The sequence below is a fragment of the Phocoena phocoena genome, chromosome 4 (genome assembly GCF_963924675.1).
Source record: "Phocoena phocoena chromosome 4, mPhoPho1.1, whole genome shotgun sequence".
NCBI lineage: Eukaryota > Metazoa > Chordata > Mammalia > Artiodactyla > Phocoenidae > Phocoena > Phocoena phocoena.
In genome coordinates, this window is record NC_089222.1 from 39,734,342 (window position 1) to 39,757,838 (window position 23,497).

General features: G+C 34.0%; 1 protein-coding gene across 1 annotated transcript in view; it reads left to right on the forward strand.

Moving 5' to 3' along the window:
- RSRC1 (arginine and serine rich coiled-coil 1) overlaps positions 1-23,497 on the forward strand; it is a 450,887-nt gene that overhangs the window by 211,059 nt on the left and 216,331 nt on the right. The window contains exon 5 of the mRNA XM_065876774.1: positions 12,805-12,841. Coding sequence (XP_065732846.1) covers positions 12,805-12,841 — 37 coding nt within the window. The remainder of the gene's footprint in view (positions 1-12,804; positions 12,842-23,497) is intronic.

Here is a 23,497-nt window from a genome sequence, read left to right on the forward strand (position 1 = left end):
TCATCTTTGCTTGTTTCCTAGGTGAAAAATGGCATTTAGTTTTATCTTGCAGATCTGTGCACTATAATATTTCCCTGAATGTTTGTTAGCCATTTATACATATTTTTCTTTTTGTGAATGTTGTGAGAATTCAATGAGATTATAAGTGTAAATGACCAGGCTCAGCACCTGGTATATATTAGTCTATCTTTAAGGGTCAGTGTTCTTTTTTACTTAAATCCTTACCCCTTTGCAGCTTCTTTCCCAATCATAGTTCTAGTAGGAGAATACTGTAAAATCTTGTTTCATTGTTAAAGTTATTGCTTTTACAGGTAGACAGTAGTAAATTCTCTCTTGATTAAAATTTGGGCAGTGAACTTGGGCTGCCTGGCTTCACATCTGCCTTTTAATAGCTGAGTGGTATACCGTGTGATCTACTTCACCTCTCTAAGCCTCAGTTATCTCATCTATAAAGTAGGGATAATAATTTTATCTATTTATAATAACATTATAAGGGTTAAATGAGCTAACCGATATAAAGCACTTACTACAGCGCTTGGCACATACTGTTCAGTATTTCCTCAGAGGCAGAATCTCTAAGAAGGTCAGTTTACTTAGATAATATGATCAAAGATTTAAGTGCTGAGAAGTGCAAAGAGATCTGTAGGAAATGGCAAATTGTTTGATTTGAGGGGACTCTTGAATTATAGGCTGAGGAGTTTATTTTGATTCACTAAGCAAAGAAAGAATTTTAGTACTGTAGTTTTATTTCCTAGCACTGTTAGGTGCTTACCAGATTAAATTCATACCTTAGTTTTTTGTTTCCTTTTAGGGTATCAGTGTAGTTACAAAGGAGAACATCAGAGGGAAGAGAAAAAGCAACAAAAGACTTTAGTAATTGAATAATCAATTTCTGAGTTATTGGAAGTTTGCTTTTCTTAGGAAAAATATACATGTGTTGCATTTTCTCAGTTTTAGCAGCTGAAGACACTAGTAGAATACTTATATGTATTTATTATCTTCTATTTAGAATTGTTTACTTTGTTACGTATAGGTAGATACTGCTTGTAGGAAGCTGTAGGAACATTATTTTATGATAATGAACTTCCTTGAAAGTAGATATTTAATTGTATTTAAATATTATAAATGATAACTATACTTTATATTTAAATCCAAATTTATATTTATGCAAATGTAATAATTATATAAATTTAAATTATTTAAGCTTAAGTACTGGAGAAGAAATATACTGGTTTATTTCCCCCTTTAAAAATTGTTTACCCCAGTCCTCCATGTGAAATAAACATAACATAAAATTCATAAATGATTTTTAAATCTAATGATCAATTATTCTTTTTTTAATCCTAGTTTTTTTATTGATGTATAGTTGATTTTCTATATATATATATATTCTTTTTCAGATTATTTTCCATTATAGGTTATTACAAGATACTGAATATAGTTCCCTGTGCTATACAGTTGGTCCTTGTTTATCTATTTTATATATAGCAGTGTGTATCCGTTAATCCCAAATTCCAAATTTATTCCTCTCCCCCTTTCCCCACCAAAGGTATTTTTAGATTTGGGGAGTATAGGGGAAAGTGGGACTGTGGAGGGTAAATAAGAGGTAGCTTGGAATTTGCATATGTATATTCATCTAACCATACATGTTGGTCATCTTTTGTCCCCCAGCTTACTTCCTTTCAGTCTGTATTCCACTTCTGGCCATTGCGTCAGCAAACAGCTATGTGCAGGTGTGGTCTGACCATGCCTCACTCAGCTGCATCACTTATCGCCTGCCTTCTGCCCTGGGCTTCCTGCTGTAGTATGGGAGGGCAGTCTGAAGTGCTAGGGAGTTAACATTCTGTGGGGCAAACTTGACCAACAGCAGACCAGAGCTGGGAGATAAATACTTCTCTCTTGCAATTTCAGACAATTATGAGACACATAGTTCTTCAGAGGATCTTCAGCAGGACTGAGTTCCAATTGCCCACAGAAGCATAACAGCTTAATAACACATGCTTGGTTTAGTTGTTCCTCTTTCTGTATTTCATTCTTCCAGTTCCTTCTCTTCTGAACTCGGTGGGGTCATTCTCCCAAATAAACCACTTGCCTGCCAGTCCTTGTCTCAGACCCTGCTTTTTGGGAGAACTAAAGCTAAATGATGAACACATTCCAGATGTATTTCAGATTTTTAAGGAGAATAGACAGCTTCTATTTTTTTGAGCACCACTGATGTGCCAGGTTCTCTATTTTTTTTAAGAATAAAGATTAATTTTAACTTCCATTAAATTAACACATACATACAGTTTAAGAGGTCAGTAGCACAACATGGTATAATTAAACAATAATCCCCTATTGTCTCCCTGACTGCTGTTATCCCACTTCCCAGAGGCAGGCAAGTTTAATTCTTGGCAGAATCTCTCCATTGTTCTAAATATCATCAATTTGTCAATTTCAGGCATTATTTATTAAAAGCCTGTAATGCTGGATGACATTTTAGTTCTTTTACAGTCCCTACCCCGCCTGTTCTACCATCTTATAATTATTTTTTATTGAATTATGACCCATGTTTACATTACTATGACTATATAAATATCATTCATTGATGATCCAAGTACTATGGCTCCTTGTATACGTTTTTGTTTCCTAGAGTATGTAACCATTTCTCATGCCTTTTTTTTTTTTGTATTTCCTGTCCCAGGCTCAGCCAGGCCTTCTGTAGAGCTGTCACTCTGGGACTTCCTTTCCCCTTCTTCTTGGGACGGTTTCTCTTCACGACTCTTCTATGATGTTTCCCCATTTCCTGGATTAAGTGTCCTCCACTTTGTTAGTTTACTTCCTAATTTTTTGATCATCTATTCAGTAACATCTTAAACAAGGATGGATGAATGGAAGTCAAAACATAATATAATATAAAATTCATAAATGATTTTAAAATCTAATGATCAAATTATTCTTTTTTTACATCCTAGTTTTATTTAGAATAAGAAATCAGAAACAACTCAAATGTCCAACACTAATGGATATGTTAACTATTGTACATCTATGAACAGAATAGTATGTAAACAGTAAAACTATTATATGTAAATATATTTATTGACATCTGAGAAGCTGTTTATAATATATAATTAAGTAGTGAAAAAATCTAAGCTATGTACATAACAAATCAATGGTGATTCCATATTTGTAAGAAAAAAGTGTGTTTGTGTGTACACATATGAAGGGAGGAAAATACTAAAATACCTTGAGGTATTATCTTGGCTGGTGGGATTTCAGGTGATTTTTATTTTATTCTTCATTTAGAACCAGATGTGATTTTGAATTTTTCTATAATAAGCACTTATTATTTGTGGGACTGCTAGTCCATATGGCACCTTTGTGCATACTAGGAAAAGCTGTCCCTTCTTCTGGTGGATGCAGTACCACACCAGGATGCACTGCTTGGCCAGGGCATATAGCTTTTAGCTTCTACTGCCCCATTAGGTTTTCCTTTCTTCACCACTCCCCCCTCCCCATACTAAACAACAGGCACAACAGTACATGATAGTCCAGAAAACTTACCTAATAAAAATTATTTAAAATTAAAGACTAAAAGAAATATGACCTTTTAATACATCTACTCTGGGCAGGCTACTGTCCTTACTTGACCTCTAACAGGTCATGTGGGACCTTTGGGCTTGCTCTTCCTGCCTCTTCTTTTCTGCTTACCAACTCTGCTCAAATGCAGTCAGTCCTTCAGGATCCAGCTAAAATTACCCCTACTCGTTTAAATATTTCCCAACCATTCCAACACATATGGCAATTTCTCCTTCTTCTGAACTTCTCTTGAACTTAGGTCAAGAACATGGATTGAAGGGAGTGGTGATGAATAGGTTGTACCTCACTTGCTAACTGCAGACAACTGGCAGTGACTCCTTAGAGCACAGTGTTGAGAAAGATTCTTGAGCTACATTTGGCCTCAGTGGGAAAGAAGATTGTCAATGATTATGAACCTTAGTGCTGCATGTGGAAATAGCAGATAAGTAGCATGTTCACATGCAGTTTCACTGCCTGGCTTGGATGTTAACTATTTCATGCATTAGTCTTGGTTTGACAGTACAGTTTAAACATCCAAGGTACTTTTTGTTGTTGATGTTTGCTTATTTTGTTGTTACTGTTTTTATTATCTACTCAGAATTTAACATGGAGCCTAGGTATGAGGGTGCTCAATAAATATATTTCTGTTGCTCTTCCTTCATTTTTGATGTTCCACGTCTCTTTCTAGTATAATTTCCCTTGGTCTGAAGCACTTCCCCTAGCAATTCTGTTAGATCAGATATACTTGTGATGAATTCTCTTAGTTTTTCTACATCTGAGACTGTTGTCCAGAGCATAACTTGAAAAATATTGAAATCTCTTTTCTTTCCCATGTAGGCCCTTTCTGTGACATGCAGAACTTCTTTACCTGAATAACTGTAAATAACTTATGATACATACCAACTTAGTGTTCACCTTCCCATGGAATAAGCTCAGTGTATATCGTAAGTCCTCAGCTGTTTAATATGTTCAGTTTAAACTTGTCCTGATGTAATGGATGCTCACTAATATTTGTAAACCTAATTAAAGAATCTTAGAACAGTACACATAAAATTCAGTAACCATAGTACACTTGTCTGTGCACATGATTTATAAGTTCTAGAGCAGAATTTATTGCAAATAGTAATCAGTCAGATCAATAACTACCTGTTAAAAGCAAATGTCTGAAAACTACCATTCTGAACTGTGGTAACCAAAGAATATACACTTAGATCCACTAATTTGCAAGATATTTTCCAGTCAGGGGAAAAGTGCTGAGAATTCTAACCAAACCTAGTAAGTTGAAACTAAGAATTCTAGTTTGGAACTTAGTGGTGATAGTCTGTGTTTTTGTTATTGGAGGTAAAATGTAAAAAAAATTAGGTAATTAAGAAATTATTTTTGCTTACTTCTTTTCAGTGTACTTTTTAATTCTGCCTCCTTTCAAAGAGATCAGGTTAGAAGAATGTTCTTATGTCAAGATATACATGGTATTTTTATTGGATGCTAGCCATTGGGCCAAGCTCTTTGTATTTATTTGAAAAGTAGACTTTCATTTATAGGTATTACAGTTGAAACAGATTTTAAGGTGGTTAAAAAAGCTAACATCTGTAAAGATGTTTCTTGATTTTGAAAGTAGAATACAGTCCATTATTTAGTCTGTCATATTGAACGAGTAATTATTGAGTGACTTCTATATGCATGCCAATTATCTTTTTAATCCTTGATTTGAACTTAAGAATGGCAAATTAGAGAAGGTATATATCCTGACAGTTATTTAGTTAAGTATAAGAGTTGGAATTTGAACCAAGTTTTTCTTAGATTTATAGTATTACCAAAGTTTTCATCATAACATTTGATACATAACAGAAAAAGGTCTTATACATGTGAAAATTTATCAATTATAATTTGAGATAGGAGATGTATATATTTTTATAACTTATAACTCAGGCTTTTAAAAACTTTGACTGCCATTATAAGAGTACAAAAATTAACTGTGATCTTATCTCTTATAGCTGTAGAAAACTGCAGCATGCTAATCTTTTAAAAGTGAATAATATGCTTAGTTCATAACCAAAAACCTGTTAAAATTTTTATTAAGAGTTAAACTCTGTTTTTCATAATTATTGTATATGTGCGTATTTTATGTGGGTTAATACATATATCAATACATTACTGGTTATAAATACATTTAATCTTTTATTTCTTGGTCAGTGAAATGAGACATTAATGCTACTTTATTTAGTTACATGTATTATAGTTTCTATTTTATAACTAAATACTGTATTTTGTCTTGCTTTATGAAATAGTTTTGGTTTATATTTATTTTGTTACTTTTCTACTTCCCACCCAAAAAACTTACTTTTCTTTTGGATGTCTTTTGTTTATTTAATGTTGTAAAATATTACTTTTATAAGTAAATTCATAATAGATTTTAGATTGATTTAATAGGGAATGATGAGAAAAATTTGCTTTTACTAGGTACTAGGAGAAGCAAGTGATTAAAAATATTTTTCTAAGGTAGTAGTTTGACAATGTTGATACAAAATATTGAGAGAAAGGAGAATGCCATCATCAAAAGGAATGCTGTTTTTTCAAAATAAATATCATTATTAATTGTGTCTCCTTGACCAGATTCCCTTAGACCATTATAAAACCTGAATGATCACTTTGGTGTAATTTGTTCTCATATTAAAAAAAAAAAGTTAATCCCTTCCAAGTAAGATTAGATCTAAAAAATCTTAGTCTATTTGTTTAGAAATTTCTTAAGATTATATAAACTTTATAATAGCAACAATTTCCAGATTTAGAGCATGCTTCCTTTGGCAAAATGATGAACTCTGTTTGCCACAAAGGTAAATCAGTAGCTTTATTTTAATTTCTTTTCTTGCCTGCCATGGTATGATTGATGTATGGCAACTTCTTACTGGAAGAACTAACACTGACACTGACAGGTGCCACAAGGTTTATTTAGGACAACCTCAGTCTTCTCCCAGTTAGTTTCAAAATGTCTGCCTCATACATGTTGAGCCACTGAATTTCCTGCTTTAAAGCCTCGTGTTATGCCAACATTACTATCTGTGCTGCCTCAACTACAAATTGGATGAACAGCCCGTGACACTTTTTCAATATTATTACATTAAACCAAGTGGATTTTGATTGATAACCTAATATTCAACTAATGCAAAACATCAATCATGGCAAGTATATTAATTATTTAATATTGCAGTCTAATTCAGAAATCGATGTGCTGCATGAGGGGAAGGGAAACTCATGGTTCCCAGAAGATTTAAGACAGGGAATGATTAAAAAAAGACCTGCTGTACTCCTGTGTGTTAGTTCGATACAAATCTTTATTCATTTGCCAATAATCTCTTCCCATTTTCCACTTCAGGACCATTTTATCAGTTTTGAGACCTATAATTGAATTAAGTCTGCTTTCAGCACAGGGCAAAAGGAGTTGCACAAATATTGATGAAGTCATGACAGGGACAACCCAAGAGACAGACCAAGAGGACAGGCTTTATCCCATTTGTTGCAAGATCCTTCTGTCAATGTCTTGAATCTTGCCTCTCTATTTTAAAAAAATTCATTAAGAGTTTTGGAACCACTCTTAAGACTTTTGTATTTAAATATTTACCATAATAACATTTCTATAGCACATTACAATTTATAGTGTACTTTCATATACATTATCTTGCTTATTTTTTCACAGCAACCCTATGTGTTAGGTAAAGCAAACGTTAAAAAATCTTCACATCATAGGTGAACAATTTGAGCTTCAGAGAATTTGGATTATTACCCAAGCTCATTCAACTGTTTTGCTTCTAGAACCAGAACCAACTGTTTTGCTTTTATACATCATGCTGTCTAATGTAGTATTTATGTACTCATGATGCTTTATCTGCGTTGTTTTGAGATGGCCACTCTTCCTTGTCTTTCTGCCCAAAGTAAGACTAAGTAAAGAAAACTGATTTTCATGAAGAACTTGTTGAAACTTTGGTGTCCCAATCTATGATACATATTAAGCTTTACAAACATGCAAACCCTCGGGATATAAATGAAAATTTCTTGATCTATTGTATCTTTTACTAGAAGAGAATGGCCTTCTTTTATGTATGTATATCGCATGATATATACATATCAAAATATATATATATGAAGGGGGAAGTGGCCTAAATATATCTTGTCATTAAAGTCATTTTACCCCAACTTTCTTTTGATTCATGTTTGCCTGGTTATATCTTTTACTATCTCTTTTTTGGAAACCTTTCTGGATCCTTTTTGTTTTTTGTCTCTTGTAAATCACACATTGCTAGATTTGTTTCATACCCAATCTAAGAATCGTCTCTGGCATTTTTAAAAAAATTTATTTATTTTTGGCTGCATTGGATCTTCGTTGCTGCATGCGGGCTTTCTCTAGTTGAGGTGAGCAGGGGGCTACTCTTCGTTGTGGAGTGTGGGCTTCTCATTGCAGTGGCTTTTCTTGTTGCGGAGCACAGGCTCTAGGTGCGCGGGCTTCAGTACCTGTGGCGCGCGGGGTCTAGAGCACAGGCTCAGTAGTTGTGACACACGGGCTTAGTTGCTCCACGGCACGTGGGATCTTCCCTGACTAGGGTTCGAACCCCTGTCTCCTGCATTGGCAGGCGGATTCTTAACCACTGCGCCACCAGGGAAGTCCCTTCTCTGGCATTTTAATTCTAGATTGTTAGGTGACCTTTCTTTTGTTTTCTTTTTGGTCACTGATTACTAAGATTACAATAGTTACTATGTACTATGCCAGCCTTTACTTGCTTTATATTCTTGCTTCTTCCTGATTTTATTTCTCTTCTTATTGCATTACATTCCTAAGAACTTTTGAATTTCCTGAGATTATGTATGCTGAAAATTGCTTTATTTTTCCTTTAATGTAAATAACAGTTTATTCACTAAATATAAATTCTAGGTTTACAGTTCTTTTTCTTTTTTAAACACTTTCTCTTGGAAGTTAATATGCCATCGTCTAGCATTAGTGTTAAGAAGTCTGATGTCAGTGCTAGTCTTCCTTTATGGAGGGGTATGCTTTTTCTTTCTGGAAACTTTTAGACTTTTCTCTTGATCTATAATATTACAGTCTTAATTATCCTTATATTATGCTTTGCTGTGGATTTTTCTTTAGCTGTCCTGTTCACTGCTGTGTGTACCCTTTCAATCTAAGATTTGAATATTTCTATATCTAGGAAATTTTCGTCATTATTTCTTCAAATAATTCTTCTCTTTTATTTTGTCTTTGCATTCCCTCTAGGATTTTTATTATATAGATGTTCATACTTCTACTCCTGTTCTTAATTTTATCTCTTTTTTGTTCTTTCATACCTTTCCTATGCTTTCTGGGAGAGTTCTTCTACCCCATGTTCCAGCTCACTAATTTATTCTTGGTCTGTAGCTATTGTGCTTTCAATTCATCCTCTGAGTTTCTAACTATTGTATTTCTAATACTCATTATCTCATATTGATTCTTTTTCATAACTGTTTTTCATATTTAGTTTCTAAAAATCTTCCCTTATCTTTGAATATGTTATTATATTCTTGCTCGATCTGTTTTCTCTGGATGAGGTTGCTTTCTTTGTTGTTTTTCTGTTCCTGTGCCTACACACCTCAAAGATCTTAAAATTTTCCTTGTGGGTTTCTCTTTTATTTTCTTGCAACATTCAGCTGCCTTGGCTATTAATTTTAATCTAAGGAGAAGGGTGAAAGTCTAGGCTCTGGCTTGTGCTCCTCCAGGTTAATTGTTCTACTCTGGCCTCAGTCAACCACTTTTCCATTGTGTCTTCCTACTTTATCAAAAACAACCCAAAACAAAACAAAGCGAAACAACCACCTACCACCCACCACACACATACACACAGCTCCCAAAACTATTCTTCCAAACAGCAACTCACTGTTGCAGTTGCCTTCTTTGAGTGGTATGGAGCTGGGTAGGACCACCCAGAGACCTGGGATGGTTGCTACTGACTATCTAAGCTTGTCTTAATGATGGCTAGATGTCAGACTCTTATTAGTTGAATACATAACTCTGATTCAGGCACTGTATTAGATGCTGGGATATAAAAATTAGAAAGATGTAATTCATGTCCTCAAGGAGTTTTCATTTTAGTGGTTGTCAATGGGAAAGTAAATACGTATTTATAATAAAGTGTGATAACTTCGTGATGTGAACACATGGGGAGAGTTCAGTACCTTATTTATGAGGAAAAGAGGTTTCCCCAGTGGAGGTTTTGTTTAGGTTGAGTTCTGAAGAATGTTTTTATATTTTAGATAGATAAGGAGGATTAGAGGAGTCTGGAACAAAAGGAACATCTCAGGTAGAGAGAGTGAGTGGTTCAGTGATGATTAAAACAAGGTTAGTAGTTTGTTATGGCTGTTGCTGCCACTTTCCATGTGATAATAGCTTTGGCAAAATAACAGAGGGAATTAGTAAACTGGAGTGTAGTAGTATATTGTGGATTTTAAGAAGGAAATTGACATAATCAAACTTACATTTTACAAAGATCTTAATGTATTATGGAGAATGAATTGACATGGGGCAAGGCAGGGGTCACTGAGACCCATTAAGAAGCTTTGCAGTCATCAGGGAGAGAAAAGATGATGGCCTAAAATAAGACATAGCTGTGAACATAGAAAGAAGTGGTTAAATCTAAGTGATAATTAAGGACCAAGACCTTGTGGTTGATTACATTTGTTTACGTTTGGTAGCAAAGGAAAGGGGCAAGTGTCAATGTTGATGTCTAGTTTTCTTTCAGGCATGCCATTCAAAATGCATATTTCCTAGAATTATTTAATTTAAAGAATCACTTGGAAACATAACAAAGCAATACCTAGCCAACCTTCCTTCCTTCCTCCCATTCTCCCTCTCCCACTTTCTCCCCTGCCCTGTTCTCCCCCACTTCCTCCCTCCCCCCTCCTCCCTGCCTCCTCCCTCCCTCCTCCCTCCCTCCCTCCCTTCCTTCCTTCCTTCCTTCCTTCCTTCTTTCTTTCCTTTCTTTCTTTTTCTTATCCTTGATTCCGAACTGCAAATAACTCAGAAAACTGGGAAATTTTCCCTAAGTTTGTGACGAAGTCAGTTGACAGCAAAACCTACCCTGAGATGAGGCTGTTTATAGTCTTTGTTTATCCCACTTTGTGTGGACATTCATGTTTCTTTCAGAATTATTAATATGTATGATGATGAGATGCTTCTTCAAGCCTTGCTGTCAGTGTTTTATGACATACACTATATGTACCTTATTACCTTTCTTAAAATCCAAAATACTCTAATGAAGCATGTCTAACCCCAATGGTTTCAGATAATGAATTATGGACTTGTACTTTGAATCTGAGCATTTTTGTTCTTTTATATTGCAGCATTATTTTCTAATAAGAACCATGATGTGACAATGTAGCCATGGGGGAAAAATTAAGTAGATGTGTATTATATAGTATAAATATACTTGGCTCCAAGATAGATTGCCACGTTCAGGTACAAAACAGTGTGTATATTATGCTTCTGTTTGGGTTAAAAAAAAGAAGAAGAAGAAGAAGAGAAACACACACACACACAGCAGCATGCATACACATGCATAGACTATCTTTGGAAGGACAAACAAATAACTAATACCAGTGTTTGAGAATTGGGAGTCACTGATGGGAGGAAGGTTTAATTTTATTGTAACCTGTATACATACACATAAGTACATATTACACTGTCAGATGTCTCACTATATGTATTATTCTTTTTGTTTAAATTTTAAATTGCACAAATGGTTATATGAGAATTTCCTTGTGAAAACTTAAAGATTCATCTGACTTCCAGCTCCAACAAATACATTAATTTTATAATAATAAAGGTAAAAATAATTATTTATGTAGCTATTGGCCTTCTCTGACACCTTGTTACAATTTATTTCTGTCATTTTTCATTAGGACTGCATCCAGAGGATAAGTTTCAGAAATCCTTAAATTTTTAAATGTTGAATATATAGCATTGCCAGAAGCAGAAAGCAGAAGAGAGAATGGCTAAAGATGAGTACTAATCAGTAGACAGTGGAATTTATTCCCAGGATGCCAGACTGGGCAGTGAGAGCAAAGGTTGGAAGCCATGAGTATAGTTTTCAAGCAGTAGAGCCAAAGGGAAAAGATAGGGAAATTTGAAAAGATTGTATAGCAAGACAAAGGAAACAGAAGTAAGTAGATTTTTGGCAAAAAAAAAAAATTGGAGACGAAATAAAGAGAAAAGAAATAAAATTGGGGCCACTTTAGAGAAAGAAAGAGGTATGGGGAAAAGATTAAACATCATGAATGCAGTACTGTTGTTGGATGTTTCATAATTATTTTCTGCAATGTGGTAGAAGTATAATTTTATGTTAAAACAGATAAGGCATGATGTTAATGATGGAATTCAAATACTGCTTGTTGGAGTGAGAAAAGTCAAAGTCCATTTGTCACTAATAAATTAGCATTGACCGAAATCAGGAAAAATATCTCACTATTGCCATATTTCACCAAATGTGTATTTAAATTATCTTTGCTACTTGCACAGTTATTTGTATTTTTAGTTTCATCAGCACTCTTTTTTAAAGTGAAAAGCAAGAAATTAAATACTTAAAATATATTGTGATATTTGATGTTTGTGTTTCCGTTGGTGATTTTTTTGCTTTTAAATATTACAATAGTCTTAGGTTCTGATTTGTAGTGGGCACTAAGTTGATAAAATTCATGCTAGGAAAAAATTTAAGATTGACTTATTTAGCTATGTACTCACAAACATTCTTTTTGTGGCCATTTTTTATATAAAAATGCACCTACTGATGGATGGATATTTGATAAAGCAAATTAGTAAAATGTCAATTGTAGACTCTAGATTGTGGAAAGAATCTGTATGTTTGAACATTTTCATAATAAACATTGAAGAAACATAAACTCTAATGAAATAGCTAATGTAAAATAAAGACAGTGTGCAAATAGTAAAATAACACATTTTATTTCTTTTTTGTTCTCCACTGACTTTGAAAAGTCTGAAACATTCTTTCTACTAGACGAATATCAATTTTAGCGGTAGTACTATTAGATATAAATAAATTATCTGTTCCGTAAGGAAATTGTTTTGTCCTTAAAAACAATGTTATTATGAACATTAGGAAAGATATATGAAAAAAATTATAAGGGTTTGTAAAATATTTTTGAGGTAAACATAAATTATAGCAGACAAGGGTTTAACAACTATTTTAAACTTTTATTCTTCTATTTTAGGGAATCTGGAAGCATCAAAGCTGTATTAGAACATCTGGTAAGTTCTAATTTTCTCTTGAACATTTGCATCATCTTTGATATCTGCATTCTAAATGAACACTTTTGAATGAGCTTTGAATACCTTGTATTGAGAAAGTCAACCATTTCCCAAAGGGTCAGCTTACTGTTATTACGTGAAGGCACTTACATTTTCATTTATCTTATCATTTCAAGGGAATTAAAAATTTTTTTTAAATTACATTTTTTTCTGATGTAGAGATGAAATAAAATGGATGACAATCCTTGGATTGATGATTGCTTTAATTATAAAGAAAAGTGTTTGGTGTAGAATTTTTGGCAAATCTTGATCTGACAAAAACAAGCTTGTGTTTTAAGAAAAACACAATCAAATATTGCATGCATAAATATGGTATGTTTTAGCAATTTAACTGCTTTGAAAGAAGTGCACAGCTTTGTTTTTCCTGATGTCTTTGCTTTATGAATAATGCATTGGTTTAAACTACATTCAGTTTTAGAATATAGAATAATTGAGATGCAAAATTTTTGGTTTAAGTAAACATTTTTAAAACAAGTAAAATTCCAACTGACTTAACATTAAAATCTGTCAATTCATCAGAAAATTGGAAGAACTGTTGTATTATACCAGGTCCAAAATTCATTGAGCTCACCACATTGAGTGTTCATTACAACATTAAGTAGTTCATTTAAACAGAGCATTATAAAGTCATGCTCTGGTTTCTGGTCAAATCCAAACGTTGAATAATTAATGATAGAGATTCTTTTGTAAATACAATCTAAGTACTTTTTTAATGCAAGACTTCATTCGTATATCATATTGTAGCTTTGTTAACTATTAATGTGCTTTTGTTCTGCTCCCACAAAGCAAACAGTAGCAAGAGGCAGCTTCATTTTTATTTATAGTAGTTTTAGAGTTAGAAAGGATTTTTGGTTTTTCTTTCAATAGCTAAAGGAAACTGAGGAAACCTAGACTTTTTAAAAATGATAAAATCATCCTAAAAATTACAGATTAATTATTAAAAGCAGAATATAATAAACTAGTTAGAAAAATTGAAGTATATATATTTGTCCAGATTAGAAGTAATTAAATAATATTGTTACTCTCATTATTAAAAATTATTTCTTGAATCCCTGTTTATCACTTCATTGTGGCACATGATATTTAGGACATACATGTGGACATCAGAATAAAAATATTAATCTAAGATATCTAATGCCAGTATCAATTGACAGCTTATAACAAGGAAGAACAGCTAACATAGTTCCAAAATGAGCTGTCTTTTATACTTCTCTTGTAAATTACTATTTAATAAAAAGACTGTATATTTACTTGGTTCATATTCATCAGTAGATGAGTTAGATTCTTTTTTTTGTTTAAATTCCATATTTTTTTAATACTCACTAGTATGAACTTACATTCAGTGACAATTTCATGCATTTATACTCTACTTATAATCTTATGCAGCAGTGGTTTTCTAACTGCCTTGGGCTGCCAGGAAGTCTCCCCAAAACAGGTGGCACTCCAGAATTCCCCTGCCCACTTTAGCCAGAATAGTTCCCACTTTTAGTTATTTTGTATACTTTTAACCTTTTAAAATAAGATTTCATCTGAACAAAGAATTCTTCAGCTAAAAGTATTTAAAAACCTTTTCCATTTTTGACTCTGAGTTATATTTCATTTTATCTGGGTCACATACATCAAATGTATTTCAAAGATAAGGCATTTTAGGAGTGAGAGAGCCATGATTAGTACAACAGGTAGTGGAAGTAGATGATTTTAATGCATTTTACTTAAGTCATTCAAATTCTATAACTTGACATTGTAAAATTGACCCACTGACTGTGAACTATTAACAATAATATGAATACATGAATACATATTATCACATATATACACATATATATTGCTTTGTACACTAATAATATTCAGTAAAGTCAATGATATTCTTTATAACTGCCTAAGAAGGAAGTGAACTTAAGAATTCATTGGTTGAGCACAAAGAAACCTGTCTGTCTGGCAACTGTGGGCTCCTTAGGTTTGGTCTCTCCACTTTCCAGCTGAACAGATACTTATAACCCTTGTCTTCTAGCACACGTACCCCTTCTTTGAATTGGCTGCATACCAAATACAATTAAAGTATAGATTCTAATAGATTGATTTTAAAAAATATATGGTGTAACATTAAAATGAGAAGAACATCCCACACATTTGGAGTTAATCTCTTCTTAATGTACCCTTCTTGTCTTTTCAAATTTATCTGGATTATCATAGAAAATTAGCATTGTTCTAAGAGAGGGTGAAAGCCATATAAATTTAAATGAGTTAAGAAAAATGGCATGCAGTATATTTGTCACAAGAACACATATATGGTTGCACTGTCTTTGTACTCTGTTTATGGGCTCTTCTTGGTATATATAGTTATCTGTAACAAGTGTGGGTGTATGGAGAGAAGAATAAGATAGGTGGACTCTGTTTCCCTGAAACCTCTTCAAGGGCCAATTCATTTATTTGTCACAATTTCTCAAGCCCTTGATTCAGTCTTTAGTCTATCATTCTTTTCTATGTTGCCAACTTTTCCTGGGAACTGTCCAGCATATCATTCTTAGCTTAAATTTCTTATAGTTTACTCCCTCCCCAATACCATTTTATTTTTCTTCTTACAAACTTGTGTACTACCCATAAAGTCTATGTCTGTTTAAAATTCTAGACAGAACTTTTGAAGGTTGGTGCCCCGACATCCATTGATGATTCTTGCCTGATGATTGCAAAATTGAGATTTTTCCAGCTCTACCACTCCCCCTATATTTAGCAGCCAGCATTCCACTATAAGGAAAAGCCCATCCTTCTTTCTTATTTTATTTACTTATTGTGAGCAAAGACTCATGACTAGGTTATTATCAGTTACTTTTCTTATTTATTTTGACACTCAGATTGTCACAGATTTGTCCAGAGAATCTTCTTTAAAGATGGTTTCTGGGTCCTTTCAACATACTCCCTTTTTTTCCTTTTTTTAAGCACGTCCTCATTTTCTGACACAACAAGATGTTTCAGGCTTATCTTATACCTTCCCTGTCCCACTTCCAGAATCAGCCATTTCTTCAAATTACCCTATTCCATTTTAGAGGAAAATGGTGTTGTAGGAATCAAGGTCTGGACATGTGATATGCTCATTGTCTCTGCGATTTCATTACTTCTAGGACCTTTCAGTGCTAGATTAGATAGTTAAATAGAGGTAGGTAGGTAAGTAGATAAATATTTTGAAGAACATGTGAGTCATACTGATACCTCCAATTTCAATCCAAACCACAGAATTCTTCCTTGTCCTCCCCCGTTTCATATTTGTATTTCCCTTTATGTAAAGGGAGAACCTGGACTCCTAACAACACTAATACATTTACCCATTTGCTCAATCATATAATATACATAAAATAGTTCCAGTACAGCTATATATTTTGAAAATAAACTTAAATAAAAGATTTCAAGATTTATTTGTAGTTTTTTTTCCCCTTGAGTGTAGTTTATTCCTTTGAAATATAGTGGCATTCATTTGTTTCCATTTGCATTCAATTTTAGGTGCCTTTGTTCCCATTCTTGTAGATTTAATTATGTTTGAATATCTATAATGTTAACATGCTTCCAGAAGTCAAAATATGATACACAGTAGTATCCTCAGAGAGGTGTCACTCCCTTCCTTTCTAACTATTCTCTATTCCTTGTAGGTAGCATATTTTATTAAATTCTTGTTTATCCTTCCTGTGCTTTTTGTAAAATTATGTGTACATATATGTATATGCATATGTGTATGTATTCCTATTTCCTGTTTCTTATAAAAAGCATATTGTAAGGAATTCCCGGGAGGTACAGTGGTTAGGACTCTGTGCCTCCACTCCCAGGGGCCCGGGTTTGAACCCTGGTTGGGGAACTAAGATCCTGCAAGCCATGCAGCACAGCCAAAAAATAAACAAATAAATATTTTTTTTAAAGCATATTGTGTATACTTCTTTCTATTTTGCTGTTTTCACTTATCAGTATATCCTGTAAATCACTCCATAATTACTGTGTGTATCATTATATTTACGATATTTCTTTCTCTATTTAGCTGTGTCTCCTTTATTAAGATTTTAGCCCAACTTGCATGCCTGCTACACTTTCATACATGCTGACAGAAGACACAAGATTCCCTGCGTCAGAGACAAAGCATTTTCTTACTAACAGCACAAAAAGTAGCACATACTTCATGGCTGTATAGGTTCCCCTTGACCCCCAAGTCCCATGGGGTGATGCTGCATACCCAGTGGGTTTGTGTCATCGCTGAGGGGCTCCAGATTTAGGAGTTCTTTACGGAGCTGTTAGAAAATCTGCCCAAACTTTGCCCAAGAGAAAGACATTATCTTTATTATCCTAGTTAGGTAACAAACATGCCTTCTGGCCCAGGGGGATATTCTGTCTCTGTCTTGCTGTTTGCTATACCAAAGACTGTTTGCTGTACCAAACATCTTTGAAAAGATAGTTCTGAACAAAGGCTGATGGCTGATATAAGATGTACAGAATGTTATGGAGAATTGTCTCTGAAGAGCTATTGTAATTATGATGATGAAACTTAGGAAGGTTTGCATTTTTGTTCTATTGGTTACCTTTGTATTTATACCTTTTATAATGGTTTTAATCCCCCTTGTTCCTGTTTAACCTTATAGATGACATCCTTTGACTCCCACCTGTTACCTTCATTATAGACAATGCTCCTGTTGTATTTTCCCTTTCTTCCTTTTCCTCCCATTTCTTCTTGCTGTGTTTTTTGCTACTTTGTTAGAATATAAAATGTTTGCATACTATTCTTCCAGCCACGCTTACGTTGTTTTAGAATCACCTTTAAAATTAAATATATTAAATATTTGCCATCAGTTTGTTTGCTGATATTTCCCCATTTATCTCCTGTTTGTATAAAACTCATCCACTAGTATATTCCTCAGGAAAGGCTCCTATGTACATTATTCTCCAAGATCTTGTACATTCCAAGCTGTTTTTCTGGAGTCTTGCAACTTGAATGACAGCTTGACTGGATGTAAAACCCTTCGCTTACAGTTTTTTCCTTGACTTTCTTGAGATATTATTCTGCACTTGATGTCTCTGGTACCAGCCTTATTTATTTATTTATTTTGCAGTACAGGGGTCTCTCACTGTTGGGGCCTCTGCCATTGCGGAGCACAGGCTCCAGACACGCAGGCTCAGCGGCCATGGCTCACGGGACCAGCCGCTCCGCGGCATGTGGGATCTTCCCAGACTGGGTCACGAACCCGTGTCCCCTGCATCAGCAGGTGGACTCTCAACAACTGTGCCACCAGGGAAGCCCATTGCCTTATTTTTTTTACCCTTATAAATAATTAGATTTTTTTTGCCTTGAGACATTGCCATTTTTTCATTGATCTTGCTTTTACTAGGATAATTCTCAAAGTTGATTGTTTCTGACTAATTTTTCTGGGCAATTTCATATGTAAACTTAAGTTTTCTCATTTCCAGAAATAATTTTCATGGATTATAGAATTAAATATTAGTCCGTTCCATTGTTTTATTTTCTTCTTTAGTGACTCCAATATATAATCTTTCTTTGCTTGTCTTCTATTTCGGTCCCTTTCTCTCTGACTCTTTTTACTATTTTACTTTGTCTTTATTCTCTGAATTGTTTTCCTGCTTTTATTCAGTATTTCTTATTAAATTTTTGTTCAAATTTATTCTTCTTTGTGCACCTTATAATGTATTTTCCATATCTGAAATATTTTTCCTTCCATTTCTGTTTTTATTTTTTGAATGTCTGATTCTAGGTTTTCTTTTTGTTATTTGTCCAAATGAGTCTTGTGCTTTGTAGTTGGTTTTAGGGGAAGAATTTTCATCTACTGAAATGTTTTAATTTGCGTTTTCTAGTTACTTCTTACAGTAGCTTTATATGAGGGTGATTTGATTTCTTTCTTTTTCTTCCTTCCCTTCCTCCCTCTCTCCCTCCCTTCCTTCCTTCCTTCCTTCGTTTTAGAAATCCTAGACATTTTGTAGGCAGGGTTCCTAGTTTAAGAGTTGCCGTCTTCTGCAGTACATCGAAGCGTAATTTCTCTAACAGATGATGATGGGGGTGGCAGGGAGGAAGGGGTTGACATGTCCTGTTTCTCTTTAGCAGTTTGTTTCTTACTACTTTCTTTCTTGTCACTGACATGTATTCTGTTTACCTGATTTTCTCCCAGAAGCAGCTTCCTGAGGCTGCCTCTTCTGGTCCCACTCCTTTTCAAGCCCCTTTCCTCTAACTGGTGCTATGGTAACACCAAATCCTAGGCCTATGTTCACTATTTTGGCATTTTAGTGTTGCACTTTGTTTTTCTGTGGATGATTTTTGTTTGTACTTCCAGTTATGTATTAAACTTACAGCCATTATCAGGGGTGGCACAGGGTGGCATGTCTTTGAAAAATTTTGCCTCAAATGAGAAATTCATAATGAAAAATGTCAGAAATCAATGTTGAATAGACCTTGAATCCTCAGGAGTCCTCCTACAGGGTCCTGCCGAATGATCAGCAGAATTGAATATAAAACATCTCAGAGTTCAGTGTCCATATCTATTTAAGCTTAGAGAAAATGAGTGGAAACATTGCTTATAATGTTGTACTTAGATTTTATAATGAACTTAAGGAAATAGTATTTTTTATTTGATGAAGAATCATATACAAATTAAAGACCTTCTGATGTGGCTCCAGTGTATGTCTGTTAACACAGCAGGGTTGAAGGAGTGGAGGTGGGTGGTTATTAGATGGTGATGTTGCTCCTGACTTTTTTTTATTAAAGATGTCCTAGCGTGTGGAAAATTGACTCTTAAGTTCTCTGTATATCAAAGGTAGCTGACTCTATATTTTTCTGCCATCCTATGTTTTTAAATTCTGGATAATATAGTGAGTAGTAACCCTTATTGAACTATGTAATAGGGGGTTAAAAGGTTTACTTTTTAGAGTGTTTTTAATACAGTCAAGTAGGTGACATTAACATGCATTTTTATTGTTAAATTATGAAAGTGTACAGGAGATAGAACCTTGCCATTTGATTATAATATAGCTATGATTGTTTTATTAGCAATCTATAAAAATAATGCTATCCTTTCCTCTTGGGAGAGGGATTGAGATCTGAATATATTAGGTTGCGCTATATGAAAAGTTGTCATTTTCTTTAGGTCAAAATAGTTTTGTGGGTTGTTTCTAGCTTGAAAGGACTGCTGTGCCATGCCCAGCAGGGAATGAAGTGAATTATCCTGATCAGTATGATATTTCTAAACTTCCCTTGTTCTCTTTTCTGAAAAGTCAAATAACTGGAGGTGGGTTTGGGTGGGGGGACATGTTCTAGGTCAGTGCTTCACCACCTTTAATGTGCATATGAACCTCCTGGGGATATTATTTAAACTCTGGGTCTGGAGTGGGACTTGAGATTCTACATTAGCAAGCTACCAAGTGAGGCTAATGCCGCTGGTCCAGTGACCACCAGAAAGAAAAGTACATTGAAAGGCATTGACTTGAAAGACATGTGTCCAATGAACAAGGCCCTCTGAATCTGATGGAAAATCTAGATGTTCCCCCATATACTCATTGAGTATGATTCTGCAACCTGTGAATGATTAGTTGGGCATTCATAAACCCAGGGAGACAGACACTCCACAGGTTTATACAGGGTGAAAAATTTCATCATCTTACTCTGTGAGAGTGGCAAAGGGCTAATTTTTTTTTCTTCTTTATTTGGGTTCTGGATATTAAGTTGTATATTTCAGGGCTGGAGCTGGACACTAGGACTAATAATACCTTGTTCAGCTGTAGGTGGAAAGTTAAATAAGTGATGATAAATCTTTTAGTAAAATGGGTTACAAGTATTTACAACTTTAAGTGGGATTTGCTTTCTATTAATAGTTGAATAGCCAAAGAACTCTGGAGCCATACCTGTGGGTTTTTTCTCCCCACAGAGGTCTCATTTATGTTTCTTATATTGTATAACATCTGAGAGTGATGACCTACTTGTCCTTGTGGTCAGGCAACACAGTCTGACCATTTTAAATGTTGAAAAGCAACTGTCATTAATAGCTTGTTTAGCCCATCAGTGGTTTGTAGAATATAGTTGCTGCTTGCCAGAAATGTAGGCGGGCTCTTGCTATTACATGCTCATCAATAATACTACATTCTAATAAAAGCCCTTTTCTCTCTGTTTTAGGCTATTTTGTGTAGAACTCGAAAATAAAACGGCTGTATTTCAGTTCACAGACTAAAGATTTTATTTAATGCAAGCGTAAATACAGGTTATGTATTACTGTTATACTTTTGAGGATGCATGCAGAGGTTTTGAACCCTATTCTCAAACAGAGGTTATGAACCCTATTCTAAAGTCACTCATCCTTTGTCTGTTACGTTTTAAAATACCTATCTTATTTTAATGTTTCACCACTGTGTTCCCCCCAAAATATTTTTGACATTTCTCTAAATGAGTTTGAGAACATAGTTATCTCACAATACACTGATGTTTCTCATACACTCTATATATTTATTAAACACTGATGAAAACTATTATCTCATATACTATTTAGGGACTTCAATGTAATAGATTCCTCTCCTCCCAGCATTTTAATTTTTTTTTTTTTAACCTAAGCTGATATATATTTCAGGTTTAGGGTAAATGTGCATATTAAAACCGACACTTTCCTTAAATTGTGATCGTGAGATAAAACAGCATGAAGTTTTTCTTCTCTCTGAAAGATCAATTCTATAAATTTTTCTCTCTTTCCTTTTAAAAAACAAGTGTGTCCTATGAATGTATGTAAATTAAAACACCTTTAATGTGGATTAAATATTAATATTGTGTTACTGCCTTGATTTCTTAGGCAGTTTACAAGTCCTAAATCTGGGAACCGGCTCACATTTCAGTCAGAAACAGTACCTTGTCAGTGATGCATTTCTCTGAAACATTTTGATCAGTTACAAGTTTATTAAAATTTGCTTCTGCAGTAAATGATTAATAAATATTATCTAGTCAATCAAACAGCAGGAACTTGGGCCCTTTTTCTACCCTTTCTCCCTCCCCTCTCTTCCAAAGAAAGATCTGTCAGTTGTTGCTTTTTTAAGACACGGTGGTCTTGGTAGAAAATGGTGGCCAGTTAGCTTAAAAAAAAAAAAAAAAGACAATATGTCATGTAATTTTCATGATATTACTAATAGTCTCAGATTTATGTTTAACCTAGATAAAATTTATTGTCTGACTTTTATGCACATGTGCTTATTAAAGCTTTATAAAGTAAAACCAAATATTCTAAGTGCATTAAATAACCCCCACTTCCCATTATTCAAGAGTCTGATAGTCAGGCCTTCTCAAAACCATGAGAGTAACTGAATATTGTATTCGGATATTTTTTATATTCTAGTTCAGGAGACCATAGGTTTTGCTTCATTGCATAGGACCCCACAAGGTACCTGGTAGTTATTTCATGCTTTTCTCAGGATCTAAGTTCTGTAACTGCAGAGAGAGAAATAGCAGCAGAGGTAACAGGGTTTCTTTTTATTTCTTCCATCAAAGCATTAGGAGTTAAGATGGAGAATGCCTTTGCCACAGTGTTGTCTTTGGCCACACTCATTACCATTTATCACAGATTCATAGCATCTGTATTTAACTTTAACATACATAGTCTGTTTACTTTAGGAAAGGCACAGCATGAGGAGCTGGGAGAACATGATTTTATGGTGTGACCTCCAGCAATGCACACAACCTCTCTGTTTCACTTCTTTCATTTTTCTCCCTATTCATAGGCTGTTGAAATAGCGTGTGAAAATTTGTAGAAGCATAGACTTTCTACAAACGTATCATTTATTTTACAGAAAAAGAAAAAAATCTTATCAGTTCTAGTTACGTAAGTAACTTCAGATTGCTAAAAACAATACCTCAATTCTAATATACTCACAGTAAGCGGTGAGAAAATTTTGTCCTTTGCTCACATCCTCTCCCCTTTAAAAAAATTATTACATACTTTTAAAAGTTATAACATAATACATGTTTATTATAATGGGTCAAAAACTGATAGGCATATAAAGAAAAAAAAAGAATATATCTTCTATCTGCCACCAATCCAGTGTTAATAGTTTAGTACCCTTCTTACTGTACCTTGCTCTATTCCCAGATGTACATATACATATATAATTATACTTAGCTTTTTGTTTTTTTATAAAATAGACTCGTACTATGTATGATATTTTACAACTTGAGCTTTTTATTTGTTCAGTGCTGGATACAGTGTACATATCTACACACATAAATCTGGTTTTTGCTAGAAATATCAAAATATTGGAAGTTAATACTATTAGCATTTTATTTAATGTATTCATAGGGGAAGTTTGAGGACTATAAAATTTGCATTTTAAGGAGTCAGTGCAGATTTAGTTTTAGTTCCACTTTTGATTACCTTGATTATAGTATATGAAAGAATGGGCTTATGATGAAATTTACAGTTATCAATAGAGGAAGGAATGGGTTACTTTATTTAAAAAAGTCTATATGATATTTGCAAAATACAAATAAGTAAAGATAATTAGATTAGAAAAGGAACGTGACATCTTTATATGTGTTTCAGGTTTATTATAGACTAGTGCTTTTTTAATTGAAATTTTAGCATAACTGCA